General features: G+C 34.5%; 1 protein-coding gene across 2 annotated transcripts in view; it reads left to right on the top strand.

Moving 5' to 3' along the window:
• Positions 1-16242, top strand: part of BTBD9 (BTB domain containing 9) — a 111987-nt gene that overhangs the window by 60464 nt on the left and 35281 nt on the right. For both annotated transcript variants that reach the window (XM_056487081.1, XM_056487080.1), the window contains exons 8-9: positions 6927-7036; positions 14671-14860. In XM_056487081.1, coding sequence (XP_056343056.1) covers positions 6927-7036; positions 14671-14860 — 300 coding nt within the window. The remainder of the gene's footprint in view (positions 1-6926; positions 7037-14670; positions 14861-16242) is intronic.

The following is a 16242-nucleotide window of genomic DNA, read 5'->3' as shown; positions in this document are numbered from 1 at the left end:
TCAGTTTAATTGGTACAATACTGTAGAGTGCTGCTGTGAATTAAACAGTTCTTACTGCTTATTACATCAGCAAGAGAAATGTGGCAAATGTTGTGTGATACATGTGGTTCTACTCTACAATTAAACCACAAAAAAAAGGTGGAAGAAAGAGAAGCAGTGAGAACAAGAAGTTATTACAATAGTTGTCTGTCTTAAATGCTCTGTCTTTAACCATATTCAACTATTCTCACATGAACTTGAGTTTCTGGATATTTTATTATTTGTGTACATATATTGGAAGTCACTACCCTTCTCTTTTCCCATCTCATTGCTGATGAGCTGTGTAGGAGTGTTTGTACAGGTTAATATAGACCACCTACTTGTAATCCAAATTTATGATCTTCTTTCACTGTGTCATCAATTATTTCCAGTAAAACACGATTTGATTTTAAAAGAACTAGACCTATGAAGCTTACGAGATTGAATCTGCTGCACTGTCTGTGTTTGATGAATAGTCCCATAAATAATATTTCTTTTGTCCTTTATTTTATAGCTTAGTTCAGGCCTGCAGTAGCTGAGAGCTGGGTCTTGAATATGCTGGAAAGTATAAGCAAGGAAGTTTAGAGACACTGATAAACTGAGGTAGTGATGGTATATATGTGGAGCAGATGATACTGCTAGTGGATATCATGTGAGATTTTTCTCATAAAAGACAGAACTTGGTGAATTTAGAAATTTGATACTTTCACTGTTCGGTCTGACATCTGACATTTGTTTCACAAACACGAAAAATGTGTCTTGTAATTTCCAATGAGGCTTCTCTTTCATAGTATCTGATATATATTTCATGTGACTTTCAGTCTTCATTAATAATTTCTAAAATCCATCTGAAGAATTATTACAGTTTAAAAGTTTGGTTAAGCTACGTGTTATCAGGAGCAGAACAGATGTTGCATTCTTCATGTTAGCAAGAAACACCAAAGCAGTCAGAACTGACATTCCACTGCTTTGGTGGGACATTACTCGTGAGTTTTTTAAATTTTAGTAGTTTTTTTTCCTACAAACATTACTCCTAATGTTGAACAATTCAAATTGATGTTTCTTGTGATACAGTTACTGTTGGCTGGTGTTTGTAAATCTGTGTATCACTGGGGTTAAATAGTTGTATGATCACAGTTTTAGTTAAGGAACCAAAGCTTGTTCAGATATCAAAGGCATTCTTGTCCCAGGTTCAGACAGCACTTCAAAAGTCACACTACGTGCCATATCATAAATGTTAAAGATGTATGAGACATACTTTGCTTAATGAATTACCTCATATTTCAGCATTCCAGAGCTGAGTAGCAAATTTAAAATTGAGCCAGCAATACTTTGCATCAATTTTCTAACCACCTGCAACTACAAGGAGTTGTATTTGTAGGTACAAGTTTTCAAATCATGAAAATATTGATGTAAAATATATAATCAGTCATTTTTATTATGTTGTTATATTAAGTTACCAGTACTTAGCTGATTTCATTTGAATGTTGTTTAGTAGTTTTCCAGTATAATTTTAACATAATGAATGGTAAGGTTTCTTGCATATATCCTTGGATGTATTTTTCTGTAAGTAAAATGTTATACTATTTAGATAAGGGGTAGTGGTTTAATTAGTTGTTGAGCATTTAGTTTATTTGTTTGTTGGTTAGTTTGTTAGGAGTCTTTACGTTTTTTTAACATTTAATTCTTCATGTGCATTTATGACCCCCTTTTGAGAGCCATGGAGGTCTTCTCTTATTCTCTTATGCCTGTGAGCTCAAATATCAGGAATAACTGTGTTTCTGATTAGTAATGATTCATCCAAAAAAAACTTATATAAAAAGGATTCTTTCAATAATTGCCTCCTTTTCAAAATAATTTTTGGACTTTTTTTAAAAATCCACCCTTTTTTACCACTGTCTAGCAGATTTTTGTGATGTAAGAGCTAAATAAAAAATTTTATATATATCTTCCAAAATTCCTTGCTTTTTTAAGCACAGGTCAAAACTTCAGTTATTTCTCTGTTGAGCAACCTTGATGCAGATTGAAATCAATCTATCTTTCTTTTCCTTCCTTCTGTCCTTCTATCATCCCTCACTTTTTTCTTATACTTTTCAGGTATTTCTTTGTCATATTGTTTATAGTCTGATTTTAGTCTAGATCTAGATAGCACTTACTGAAGTGTCATTGAAGCAAGAAATAAGTATTGCATGCTAAATTCACAGACTGGTGGAGCATGAGAAGCTGAGGAAAATGGAAAACATTCTCAGATTTCACTGAACAGCACTTTGAAGCTAAATTGATCCTAAGTCATAAAACCACATGAGGATGTAGTGTGGTAGATTCAAAGAAAATGAGTCCTAAGATGGGGTTCACTTTGAAAAGAGTCTGGCTTTGTGTCACACCAGTATGAAAAGTGTGCAGAGCCAGCTCGTGTCTGTTCTCTGAATCTCGCTGTCCAGTTTGTTCTAGAATTAGACTTTCTGAAGAAAAATACTTTCCTCTCTATTTTAAAACTATTTTTTTCTATACAGTTGAATGTATTAGAGTCTCATTTAATGTATTCAGTAGAGATGGCATAAAGATAAGTGGGGGTGATATTTAATTTGTGCTTGTCTCCAAACTCAAATCAGGAATATAGTTTAAGTACAGAATTCATGACATCCAAATCTTAATATCTTCTCATGTTTTATTTTGTATTCTGATAGTGGAAGTCCATTATGAGATCAGGTGTAATTGCAGATTTCTACTCATAGAAAGGTTCTAGGAAATTGAGCTGTTTTGGGTTGAGGTCTGATCTGAAGTAAAACCAGGTGAACCAAGTTCAGATTTGAGGATTTCATTGGAACTAGAGATGTATACAGAGTGAAGATGGAGATTAAAGCAAGTTTATCTGAAATAGGGGTTTTTTTCTGTTTTAAAGACATAAAAATTGGAAGCCATTAGAAAAGAACAAAGCATTTGTAAACTTATTATTCTTACAGATTATTATGTATGGAATACACAACATATTATCACATTATGCAAGTGTTACTTATGTTCCAAATAACATCAATGTTAATTTGGTTATATCCTTTGAGAAACATTGGTTGATTGGTTGGCATACTGCTTACATGTGGTACACAAATAATTACATGTCCTGTTTAAGTGTTATGTACCAATATTTTTAGTCATATTTTTATGCCCCTGCATAAAATACCTGCATACACATTCTGGTACATTACAAAGTTAAATGTCTTGTGTTTTCAAACTGCTTCACTGTTGGTTGTATTTTCAAGGTGAAAATGTTTGTTACTGTCCAGGCTTTGGTGGTGTTAGATGTACTTTTTCTGCTGGAGTTCAATGATTTTGTCTTTTTTAAGTGTTTTATTTGATTTTTCACTGTTGTTTTCAATATTTGCAGCAGGGATTTCCTTTGGTATAAAATAGACTTGATTAGACTTTCCTGTCTCAGTACAGGAAAACTTGTCTTCTGTCAAAAGACAGATATGCTTTTCATGTTTGTTCTGGCTTAATTCTTTATTTTATGTATTTATTTATGTCCACTGTTCTCCCACACGATTTAATGCTGGCAATAGATTTTTCTTCCTTGTTTTTTCTATCTTCCTGCCACAGGTCTGTTGATTCAGCTGTGTGAGTCTGAAGGATTATTCGTTTTAGGGAGTTGTCAATAAATGGAGTTTAGATGGTGTTGAATAACACTGTTTCCTTTTCCACTAAAAAACAAACACAGAATCTTCTAATGCCCTTGTGTGTTGAGCTGTGCCTCATGCATCTCTGTGGCAGTGATTAGAATGTGAATGTTAGTGGTTCTAAGCAGTTAGAGGAGGTATAAAGTATGCAGTAATTCTGGCACTGGTGTCTCATACCAAATGCTCCACAAAGGAAAATGAAATGCCACTTTTATAAGAGCGTGTTTTGTAAGTATTAGATTTAGTTCTTTGATTTTGCTGTTGCTATTCTAAGTTGCTTTGATTGCAACTGAAGAGTGGATATCAGTGCATAATACCTGTTAATTTCCACTCCCTCCGTTTATTTAGTCTTCTGTCTCAATATTCTCAAGCGATTGGAATTTGTGCTTAATGTATTTTAGAGTTTGTCTGTATCTTTCTGCTGTTATTATAATGAAGGATTAAAATGACTCCTAGAGTATGCATATTTTCTTGCTTTGACACATGTGTTCTAAGCACTGCTGTGGTGATGTAGGCAGCTGAGCTTTGGTGTTCATAGTCCTCAAGGGTATCCCCAGCAGAATCAGGGGTGTGATCTGCAGCAGCTGTTATCCAAATTATATGTGTCAGCTTTACAAACGTAAAGTGCAGAAGTGAAACGTCATTTAGTTGTTCAGATATGTAGTCATAACAGAGTACTGATTTCATAATTTCATATAGATGAGAAGAATTGCTCTGGGAAAAATGGGGGATGAATGAGAGATGTTACTATGCAGGTGCCTAATGAATCAACCCAGGTAGTCCATTCAAATGTTAGTAGTTTAAAATTCTACCAAGATCCAGTATAACATGCTGCTTTCCTATAGTCAAAACAATTTTCTTGGTAGTGGGGAAAAAATTCCACCAATCACATTTTTCTGATATTCCTGTTGTGAGAATTTTATGGTCATGTGTAGCTTGACTCTCTGGGTCTAAAGAAGTCTGTGAAAGAAATTCTTAGAGTACTTATATATTATCAGTATCCATTATTCTCAAAAAGGCCCAGAAAATAAAAGTAAGGGCCAAAAATTTCTTGTTGCATTCCTGTTTACCTGCTACAGAAGTTCATTTAAACCCCACAAATTGATGAAGTTTTTTTTCTTTAAAGAATGATTCAGGGTTTTTTTCTGTCTTCCAGTCTTACCAGTTGAGTCTAAAGTCCATCGACAGCGGAGCTAGTCTAGGCATTGGATTGTGATTCTTTTACTCTGCAATCACAAAAAAATATAGATAACTTTGTGTCATTTGAACCTGCTTTGTTGCTGATAGGAATTTGATCTTCTAGTTGCTCTGGACAAACAACCAAGAAGTTTGCTCTAATGATACAATTTTATAACACAAAAAAAAATCTAAGTAAATTAGCTTTTAAAGCTAATTATGAAGCAGTTTCTTGTGTTCCTATTAATCTTGTTACTTTGTTTATTCTCTAAGCTCTTTAATGCAAGGAAGCGTAACTGAAGGATGTCAAAGAACATCTCCATTAGTAACACTCTGTTGGTTTGCCTGGTGCATTTCGTCCAAGCAGCACAACTCAATCAATACTTTCCTTGCCTGGGAGAGACAAGGGAGTCTCTATGGCAAGCCAGCCTCCATGTGCACTTCAAAATATTCCACAGTCATTCCTTTGTTTAATTGAATTCTGTGCTTCTGAGGCTGGAGGGAACAGATCAGTCTACTGTTGTCAAATTTTGGACATTACCTGTGTGTTTAGGGTTCAAAGTTCATGAGTTCATAAAAAGAAACTCAGCTGGTTCACATGGTCAGGTCTGGGAAAACACCTCCTGTTTGCCTGATTGTCAACCAAGATTCCTGCAATGCTCTTTGCAGGCACTTGGCATGGCTACAGAGTAAGGGCTATGTTCTGCTTTGTTCTTAAAACACAGGCTCATCTTCTTTATGAATAATAAATATTTTCTCCACTCTTGCAACTTTATTTTTCCTACATAGAATGACTTTCAGGATATTTGCTACTGTGATAGTTGGTTGATCTGTGAGTTATATAAAATCATTCTTTGTGCAAAGTTATGATTATTAAAATAATTTCTAAATGAAATTTGGAGGTTGAGTATTAGCACAGTAAATAGTTATGATGGTTGTTTTATTGTTAAAAAGAGAATCTCAGAAAAGATACTGTGTATCTTCTCAACTTGGTCTGATGAAGAACACAAGCCAAAATTATGCTGTTGGTGAATGGTTAAGTTAGAAATATAATTATACCATGTGCATGAAAGACCAAGAATATTGCTTAGGATTCATACATTCTGATAGTTGTTAATTGAAACGAGTTAAATCCATTCAAAGCTTTCTGCAAGCATGGGTAACCCATCTTGTGAAGTAACTGGTATTTGGTTTAGTAGTTTTCTGGTTGCTTGTTCAGCATTTATTGAGAGGTATACAATAGTCCTTTTGAGATTTTTCAGAACTTATAGTAAGAACTGTTGGATCTCTTCAGAAAATGCAGAATCAAACTGAACCAAGGTTAGTGGTTGTTTATGGAAGGTGAAGCCTCCAGGGTAATGCAGCAGGTGAATAGGTCACAATGTTTGAGAGCAGCTCTATTTGATTTGCAATTGGAGTGTAGAAATGTAAGTTATACCACCAGGAATGAAACCCAGAGTAGTTGTTTCATAATATTTGAATGAGGGTTTTTTTCTTCTTAATAAAAGATACACCAGCAGAGATTGATATCCTGTACATCCAGTGTTAGAATTAGAAAGAGTCTTAATAAAATTGAATTAATTCTTGACTTTTGAAGAAAAGCCTGACTCATCTTTTGGGTTTGTCCTGGCTGTATGAAATCTTTTACAGTGCTGAAAATTCGTTGGTAAAAGGTTGATGATTATTACTGATGTTCTTGTTATTATTATTACTATTATTGTTTCAAACCTCCATGAGCACATGTTTGCACTAATAAACCATTTCTGAAACAGAAGATCCCTAATTTTGCTTGTCTTGGCAAATTAATCCAGAAACATTTTTAACAGATTCCACTTCTGTTTAAAGGTTTTTTTTTCTTCTTAAATTGCACTGGAGCCAGCATCCTGACTAGATGCAAACCTGCTATGAAATTGATACTCTTTTTTACTCCTTTTTATTAAACAGTTACTCAGTTTTTATGAGTCTGCAGATTATAGTCTTAACTGAATCAATTATATTTAAGTGTACAGAAGTTGATTGTGTTTAACTTATGCTGTTTACCTTTTTTTTCTTTCCCTGTAGGTATATTCGAATTGTTGGGACCCACAACACAGTGAACAAAGTTTTCCATATTGTGGCATTTGAATGCATGTTCACGAACAAATCCTTTACTCTTGAGAAAGGTCTGATAGGTAAGAGATGAAACCATTTTCCTTTTTTATTAACTGTTGTAAACACTTGTCTTTTAAAGCTGGCACTCTACTTCTGTTTCCATCCAGAAATCACTAAATTGAGTTAAACAGTGTTGTAAGCATAGAATTACTTGACTAGTCCTTACAACTTCTATGAAATTCTAGTACTGTGGATTAATTAATGATGCTGCAGGAATGCTGAAATTCAAATCAACCACTGCTGTCAAAGCCACTGGTAGCTGAGTCAGTCAGTGCTGGCAATGTGATTTTTCTTAGCATGTCACAAGATGGTTGCTCATGTCTCCCAGTAGGTTAGCCTGAATTCTCTTACAAGAATGGTCTAAGCACAGCTATTTATTGTAGTGATGATGGATTTGGACATTTAGGGCCTCTTATACAGCCTGGTTACAACTGCTGAAAGTAAACTCTCGTGTGTTGATTTCCCCCCAAAGAGTCATAGACATGCTTAGCCATGGCAGAACATTTTATTGGCTATGCTGCTATTATTCTCAGAATACCACGCTGATGGAGCTCTCTTAGCTCTGGGCAGCTTATATAACACTGATTTAAGTACCTTTTTGTTACTTAAGGTAGAAATCCCCAACAGACCAATGGTACTGAATGATAAAATGTGTCACAGAAAGACCTAATATAGATTTTTTTAAATAGTTCAAATGGACATGATTTCTGTGCTTTCATCCATATAAGTTCACAAAAGTCAGATCCTGAAGTTCATTGGAGAGAGAGTATTTTGTAGTTGTCTAGGTGGGATTTCCCACAGTTTATTACTTATGGCATAAAATAAAGAATTTCAGCAAAATTCTCAGAGTTCATGCTGGTTTCAAACAAATATTTAAATTTTAAATATCTACCCATGACGGAAGAAAAAACAGTTGTCAAAATAGGATGAGAGGAAAATTTTTAGTAAGACACATTCACTTTAAATTTTTTTCTGAGAAAACTATAATATTTAGCCATTGAAAACAAAGACCTGTTCCCCGTGCATTATACAAAAGCAAGTCAAGTTTTATGTAGTGTGCAAGTAGCATTGCATTTGCCATTGACTACAGAATAAAATAAGAAGTAAGGAATAACTATGTTAAAAGAAAACATCTCCCTTCAGTAAGCTAGTTGGCAGAGAAACAAAGTGTTTCAGATTTGATAAGACCTTTGAGTTGAATTTCATAGTTAACACTGCCAGCTATGAATTTTTGGAAACTTCATACAAAATCAGTTAGTGTGTATAAATATTTGTACGTATTTTATTTCAGATTATCAAACTTATTTTGTAAATGCTGCATTTGAGACTTAAAAAAATTTTTTTAAGTGTTAACACAAAGATTGTTTGATTATAAGTAGGCAAGGCAGTGAATCTGTGCATGTTTGTGTAAGTAAACTTATACTGTAAGTGACTCATCTTTCATAGACTATTTTTTCTGGTTGAGTGATTATTTTGGTGAGACAAAATGATCTATTTTAACATTTCTTAAGTTTCAAAGGTAATCTAGGGGATGGAGACTTTATATGGCTTTATTAAAAATTCTCAGTTTTTGAGAATATTTTTGTAGAATCTTACAGGTGAATAGGGTTTGGGCAGCATAATAGTGAGGGTTTCTGGTGTTAAGGTGATTCTTAATCAAGGGCAGCTTTGATGTTGTTCAGTGTGGATCAGTCAAGCTGTTGTATCTGTAACTCATTTGAAATGATCAACAGTAAGGAGAGCCCTGTAGGTCTCGGGGTGTTAGTCAAGACAGTTGACAGAAAACTAAAAGCAAGAATTTAGAGAGTAGTTAATTGAAAGTGGGATGTGGATAGTCTTCCAACTGTTGATGAGGCACCAGCAGTTGCATACATGACCCTGCAGAGTTTATGGTGAGAAGGATAAAAATGGAAAGATTTGGGGACAACTTGATGCCAGTCTAGTTGTGAAATGGAGCAGGGGCACCTATGGCTGTTCCATCAGAATTTTTAGCCATCAGTGTTGCTAATTCAAAAATATTCTTAGCATCTTTGATCCAGCAAGAAGATATTGTATCTATTTAATGCTTTTTTTCAGTGTGATGATTACCATAAGGTGCCACATTGTATTGCTCCTCTGATCAAGCAGACTGTCAGCCCAAGGTCTACTTGTGTAAAAACTCAGTATGAGTACCTATGGCACAGATTTATTTTATTGCTCTGATGAGGATTTGTAATTTTGTTTCTGTTTCTGAAGTGACCAGATAGGATAAAGTGAATTGAAAGCAGTTAGGAAAAACCAATTAAATATATGAAAGTGCAGTAATCAGAGTAGGTTGCTTTTAAGCTTGACTGAGTAGAGAAACTTCTGTCTTAAACCCTTGAAAAGCAGTTCATTGAGTTCATTACTTATCCCATATGATATTAAATACAATATTAAATTAGGCTAGAACAAACACAGCTGCTGTTTCTATACCATGTTTTATTTTAAAAATGAAGTATTGGTCAGCCCTTGAGGGCTAGAAGGTCCTTTCAAAAAGACTTTGTGACCTCTACTTCTACCAAAACAACACTGAAAACAAGATGTGAAGACTTTGTCATTTAAAAACTCATTCCAAAGAAATGAGGCCTCTGTGGTATTTGATTAGAGATGTTATATACAGACTGGAGTAATTATTTATTTAATTTTTGTGAAAGATACTCAACTCAATCAGAGCACTGTATAAGTGAATTTATCAGATATATTACTCCTGATACATAGTACTATGTAATGGCTGTCGTAGTACAGTGAAGATTAGAAGGCTGGTAAATAAGTAATAAAAATTAAGTGCACTTTCACAATAACAACAATTTTATGTTCTTGTGGTTTTGCATACAAGGTTTTAATGAAAAATTACTAACTTGACATATTACAATTGAAAGTTAATGTGGAAGATTATTTATACAGTTACTTTGTACAATACTGGATGTGGTACTGACATGACCTAATGGTATCTGAGTAGCAATTTTGAAGCAAAAGTAGCAGAAAATGCTCTTTATAGCACTGTCAGGTGTTTAAGTGTGGGTTTACAGTTTGTTGTCTTGTGAAATGAGGTGACAAAAAAGAATGTAATCATATGAAATTATTTCCCTAACGCAAATGTTAGGGTTGAGATATATTTTTCTTTTTGGCATAGTATTATCGCTAAATGTTAATAGTTTTACATATTAAATCCATGATATTAGCATATTTCTTCAATTTAACAAGGATGCAAATATTTTTTAATCTCACAATCATACTGCTTGCTTATAATAAAATTTTGATTATTATGAAATTTTGAATGGTCTTTAACCTTTAAATATTGATTAATATTTAATCTAGAATCCAAAACAAAAGAATATTTTCACAAGTGAGAGACATACTCCTTTGGAAGCGATACCTGTTGTCATGTGATGTATTGTAAAATGTTCTAGTCTGCCCACTGGCAAGAAGTTACAACAGCAGTTAAAGGACTGCTTCTGTGTGAGCCCCCTTTAGGTTTCTGGGAGTTTTTTTACCCACCTTAAAAAAGGAAAAAAATTCCTCTTTTCTGCCTCAAATGAGAAAAAATAAAATTGATAACCTCAGTCCTTTAACCACTACTCAGTGCTGAGGGTCAAGGATTATGTGGGCTTGACCAGCCTTCTGTCTCATTTTGAGGCTGGTGAAGGTCATTGGGAGTGCAATGTGGATGACTTTTCCACAAAGTAGGGTCAGTCTGTAGTCTGTCTCAGCCTATCAGACTGTCTTGTAACTTGTACATTACACATGAAAGAGAGAACAGTGAATAATGACTGAAAGAGCAGAAGACGGATGTAAAATACTGGAATGTCCTTGGTCAGCCTCTGGGGAATGCTGTTCAGTGCTTAGGAATTATTGTGAACCTTCATTTGTGTACTGTTCAGTGCCTTAGGAGAACTTGTTTTAAAAGGAATAAAATGATACAAATAAATATTCACTTGTCTTTTACTCTGGCAGTTATTTAGAAAAAGATAAAGAACAAACAAAACCGAATGTATAACAGGGAGAAATCAGTCATATCAGTTTCCTAGTGTGTGGATCAGCTTTGTGAAAGATTGCTTTCTCTCTCCCCAAGGAAGCAGTGAGATGCTGGTTTTTGTCTAGTTTAATGTTGACTCCATGCAAAGCTATCATATTTTGTTTTTCCTCTTTTAAAAAGGTTCACATTTCTTCAAAACAATGCAGGCTTACCCAGCAATATAAGTCAGCTCTGCTGCAGCCATAGCTTTAGGAAATTATGAAAAGTTGAAGAAAAATCTAAATACTGCAGGGAATTTTTTTCCACTTTCTGCAAGAAAGGGCAGCCACATCGTTGATTTTGAGAGAGATCTGTTTATACGGTTCCAGTTCTTTTTTTTTTTATCCTTTTATCTGTTTTCAGTGCCATAAGGAGGGATGCACATTTTCTGAAACAACTGATATTTCTGAAAGCCTTCTGCAGACATGATACTTAATGAAAAGAGCCCTGTAGTAGCCAATTAGTTGGCAATGAAAAGTATGGCCAGTTCTAGTGACTTGAATGGTTTTGTTCTAATTTATTGGATTAGGAATCATGAGCTGTAGCATGTATCAAGTGAAAAATCAGCCTTCTCTGAAGCTTTTCTAACACAATTTCTGACAGTTGGACAAAACCACATATTGGTGGGGTTTTCTTTTCCAGCTAAATATGGCTTGCAGAAAGCTTTTCACTGAAACAGGTGAAAATACTGTTGATATTTGTTTGAAGTTGATATTTTTGAGCTCTTGATTTCTTTGAATAATTTGATTGAAGATTTAAATTAAATGGAATAATTTCATCATCAAGTTTCAACTCAAGAAAATAAGAAAGAATATGTGGAATCAAAGACATGATGAGTGGCTGTACTTTTAATTAACTGAAAGTCTGTAGATTTCATTTTTTTCCTACCATGTAGCAAATAAAGAGGGCTAATTCATATATTGAATAAAGATTAAACTTAACAAATCTTTTGTCATGTGGAAAATAATGAAAGCAAAATGCCTAATACCCTTTTAATTTTTTAATACAATATAATCAAACTCTGAAATAATTTTTGCATCCTTAATTCTCTTTTTCTTTAGTCTCAGCTTTCTATTTTCCAACCAGCTAGAAAGGAAATTTTTATCAGCTTAGTAGATGTTCAAGTAGAGAAGGAATGCAATTTTATAGTTAAAAATGGAGTGATTGGAAGCTGAACATTTAACAGATGCAATCATAAGAGGAAAATCACTCCTTCATACTAACTAAAACAAAAATTTGTTTCTTCTAGTATAATTTCTTGTTTATAGTTTCTTCCCAATGGTAGTGCCTTAAGAGAATTCACTAAAATGAACAGTTGCAATAATTATGCATAAGCTGAGAACTTTTGACTGTTGCCTAGGGAGCAGTAGAAATACATTAAACAGTCCATAATGTTTTAAATTGCTGCTTTCCTATAAAATCAGACTATGTAGTAGATCTGCTGTCTCCCTGTATACTTATTTTCATAATTTATTTAAGGTTTATTAGTGGCTGGTTTTGTGAACCAGTACAAACACCCACTTTGTTCTGGTCCTTCCTGTGTTGCAAAAAGTTATTTGAGGATTTTCTTTCATTTCCCCACCCACCTGCATTGTAGTGAAGTCACAATGGATGGACAGAAAGCAAAAGCTGACCTGTCCAGAATGAGAGATGAAAGGAAACAGTCTACACTCAGACATGGAAGCCACTTGACTGCAGCAGCATTAACTTTTTTTTTTTCAGAGTGCTTCAGGGGAAAAGGAAATTCTTACGAAAAAAAGTATGAAAAAGTATGCTAAAAAGACAAAGTAAGAGAAACAAGCTTAGGGAGTGATAAACTAATATGACTGGGGCTACAGCACACTTTTGATACATTTATTCTTGGAAGATCTCTAAGGTCAGTTGAGTAACATATCTGTGTTATCTTTAAAATATAGTTAGTATAGATGACCCTTAGGCCATCTCTTGAAAATTGCAATCCTTTATAAAAATAGTGTTGCTGGAATTAAATATACTGCCCGTTCTTCATCGCTCCATACTGCAGCATAAGACAAGGAGACAAGAAAGTAAGTTTTCATAAATGTTTGATGCTGCTGTCCTGTAACCTCAATCATCTTCTCCTTTTGTGTGCTTACGGAATGTGTTTGCTTTGCTAACACACATATTTTCTGTTCCATAAAAACAAATCACACTTTTCAGCCAAAAACTGCTGCATGTACAGTAGGAAAAAAAAAAAACCCAACAATTTTTGTATTTGTAATCTCTTTTCTCTGACAATATTGGTTACTGTAAGCTGGTTACTGGATAGCTGGTGGATTTAAAAAAAAAATTAGAAACAAGACTGTTGGTTTTGACAGTTTGTATTTGTAAATAAGTGACCTAAATTGAAACAGAAATTCTAATGGGAAAAAGGAAGACAACCAAAAGACTTGAAAATACAGCACAGAACTGAGTACCAGATGGTACTTTTAATAAATTTATCAAGCCTATATAAAAGATGATAATGAACATTCAAAACAGGGAGTGGCAGACCCCCTAGAGAAAAAGAACAGGATGGCACATTCTGCACACTTCAATTAGTCAGTCACTTTCTAATTAGCTGTTTTAGGGAAGACCACAGAATTATATTAAAAATCCACCAAGGCAGTTTCTGTACAGTTTGTAAGGAATTTGAGTAATCAGGGTAACATCTGCCTAGCAGGGTCATGGATTAGTTCAGAAATCTAAATGTGAGAAGGAGCAGGATGATGGTCAGAGGACACGCAGGCAAAGTGTTGTATGAACTGAGCTGCACTACATTCAGTTAGTCACTTAGATAGCTTGGAGGGTGTCTGGAATGTGCCATGGAGTCTCCACATGAGCATTGATTTTTATTCTATCTTCTACTCGTTTTGTTTTTTACAAAGATTGCAATAGCTTCTTCTTCTTATAAAAAAACCAAACAGCTCTATGTAGAAGATGCTTTAAAGCCTATATAAAATGAATACACAAATAAGTTCCCTTATTCCCAGGGAGGAGAAGAAGAAAAGGAAGTCAATGCAAATTTTAATTCAGTGCCAGTACTCTTAGTTTGCATTGTTAGCCTTCGCTTTATCCAGATTGTTCCCAAGGAAGTACTTCTAATGTCTAACACCTGCTCCCCCATAAGAATCTGGGAAATATTGAGTGCCTCTTTTCAGTAATAGGGGAATCAGGAGTTTTCTAGAATAGTAAAGTGGTGGTTTTAGGAATTTTTTATGAGCAGAGAGAGATGATAGTGCTATGCTTCAGCCATTTTCGGATATTGTAGTAGAGAGAGGTTTCATAAGGAAAACAGGAAAAAATTATTTCAAAATTTCTGAAGTTTTGCTGGACAAGATATTTTTTCTCAATTGTGTTAAAAGTGTGCTTTCGTATCACCAATACTGAAATCCATCTGTTAATTTCCCAAACTATTCTGGAATCAGTGCTATAAAAACTCTCTGTTCCACTTGTTCATCACTTGTTCATTGTTCATGTTATGTGAGTTAAATTTCCTTCTGTTGATCATATCTTCTTTCTTTTTTTTTTTTTTCTAGTTCTTCTCCAGAAATAAAAACCATTGGCATCTGAACTGTTTTCTGACTGTATGTCTGTCATCTTTGTGTTTTTAATTCACAGTTCCCACTGAAAATGTTGCAACAATTGCAGACTGTGCCAGTGTGATTGAGGGTGTAAGTCGCAGTCGCAATGCCTTATTGAATGGAGACACAAAAAACTATGACTGGGATTCTGGATACACGTGCCACCAGCTTGGGAGTGGAGCTATTGTAGTGCAGCTGGCACAGCCCTACATGATTGGATCAATACGGTAAGAGGGTTTGTTTTTCTCAAGATTAGGGGCCACAGTGAAACTTTTGCTCAGCAGTTATTTTCTTTAGATTGTATGACATTTGGAAATGACATTAATTAGGGGGCTAGTTCAGTAGTTGTCATTTGGCTTTTTACTTTAGTATAACAGGCATGTTAAAAATTAAATGCATGAATTATATGTCGAGATACAGAGTGCAATTCCAGAAAGTATTACTTTTCAGAGGCATAATAGTAGTAACAGTCAAATTATACTATTAAAGTTATATACTAATTTTTAAATAGAATTTAATTGCAGTCTCATTTATGGATAAGTAACTCTTATCCACTTCATTCTGCAAACAGTTTTCTTGAAGAAAATCATCATGTCTAGTCAGCCAGGCTTCCTTTTCACTGTACAATTAGTGGTACTTCTTACTTAAGCATGGAGGGTGTACTAAAGGTACAGCAACCTGAATATTGATTTACAAGACTGGATTAATGAATGCATTTAGATTTGGACTGAAGTTCATTGGGCTGTTTCTACTGTAAACGTCTGTATATGTATGAAGACTAAAATTTTGGCTGATGTAGAGACTTAGGAAATAGATAGGAGAATGGGATGTTTCACAGGTGAAAAGAAAAATATTCTTGCCAACTTCAAATTCTCTGACACTAAGTGTTTGGGTTGTTTGTTTCATAAAGTCAGGCATGCAGGACCCTTAATGGCATCATGGTCTTTGTAAATTTAGACTATGTAGTCAGGGACTTTATTAGTATGCTCTGTGACAGTGAAATAAAGATTTATGAATTTTAGAGTACCAGTGATCAAAGGCTGAAATCTCAGCTTGCAACAGAGCCATGTAAATAGATACATATTTCTAGGTGCTCAGTGCCTTCCCCCTGTTAAGAGCTGCCAAGTGAGACCTGAAAGCTCTTTTATAACTGCCAATTTCTGTTTTATGTGGTTTGGTTTTGGCCTATGGCAATGTTATGATGGTTGTGAAACTTTGAAGATAAAGTTTGACATCAGACATCCAAGCAAATCCCTAACACAACAAAAGTAGTGTTTTGTGTGTATGCAAGCCATAGATGTTATGCATAATGCAAGTCCGGCATTGTTCTCACTGTGGGAAACAAGTTGAATAAGTGTGGCTGGCAACTTTCCACACTCATTTGAGTTGGGTGTTATTAATATTCTATTGAATATTGCATCTCTAATAGAAAACCAAGCAGTATTGAGATTTCTTTAAATAGGTAAATGAAAATGTAATTTTATAATTTTCATGACACTTTAAACGTAAGTAGCAGATAAGGCTTTGGCAAATATAAAAGATTAAGAGAAGAATATACTAACTAAAATGCATAGTTTCTCAGTTTCTCTGTCTTCCTATATTACTGCTT

The sequence above is a fragment of the Oenanthe melanoleuca genome, chromosome 3 (genome assembly GCF_029582105.1).
Source record: "Oenanthe melanoleuca isolate GR-GAL-2019-014 chromosome 3, OMel1.0, whole genome shotgun sequence".
NCBI lineage: Eukaryota > Metazoa > Chordata > Aves > Passeriformes > Muscicapidae > Oenanthe > Oenanthe melanoleuca.
Note: the sequence above shows the minus strand (reverse complement) of the source record. Positions and strands in the feature narration are given on the sequence as shown.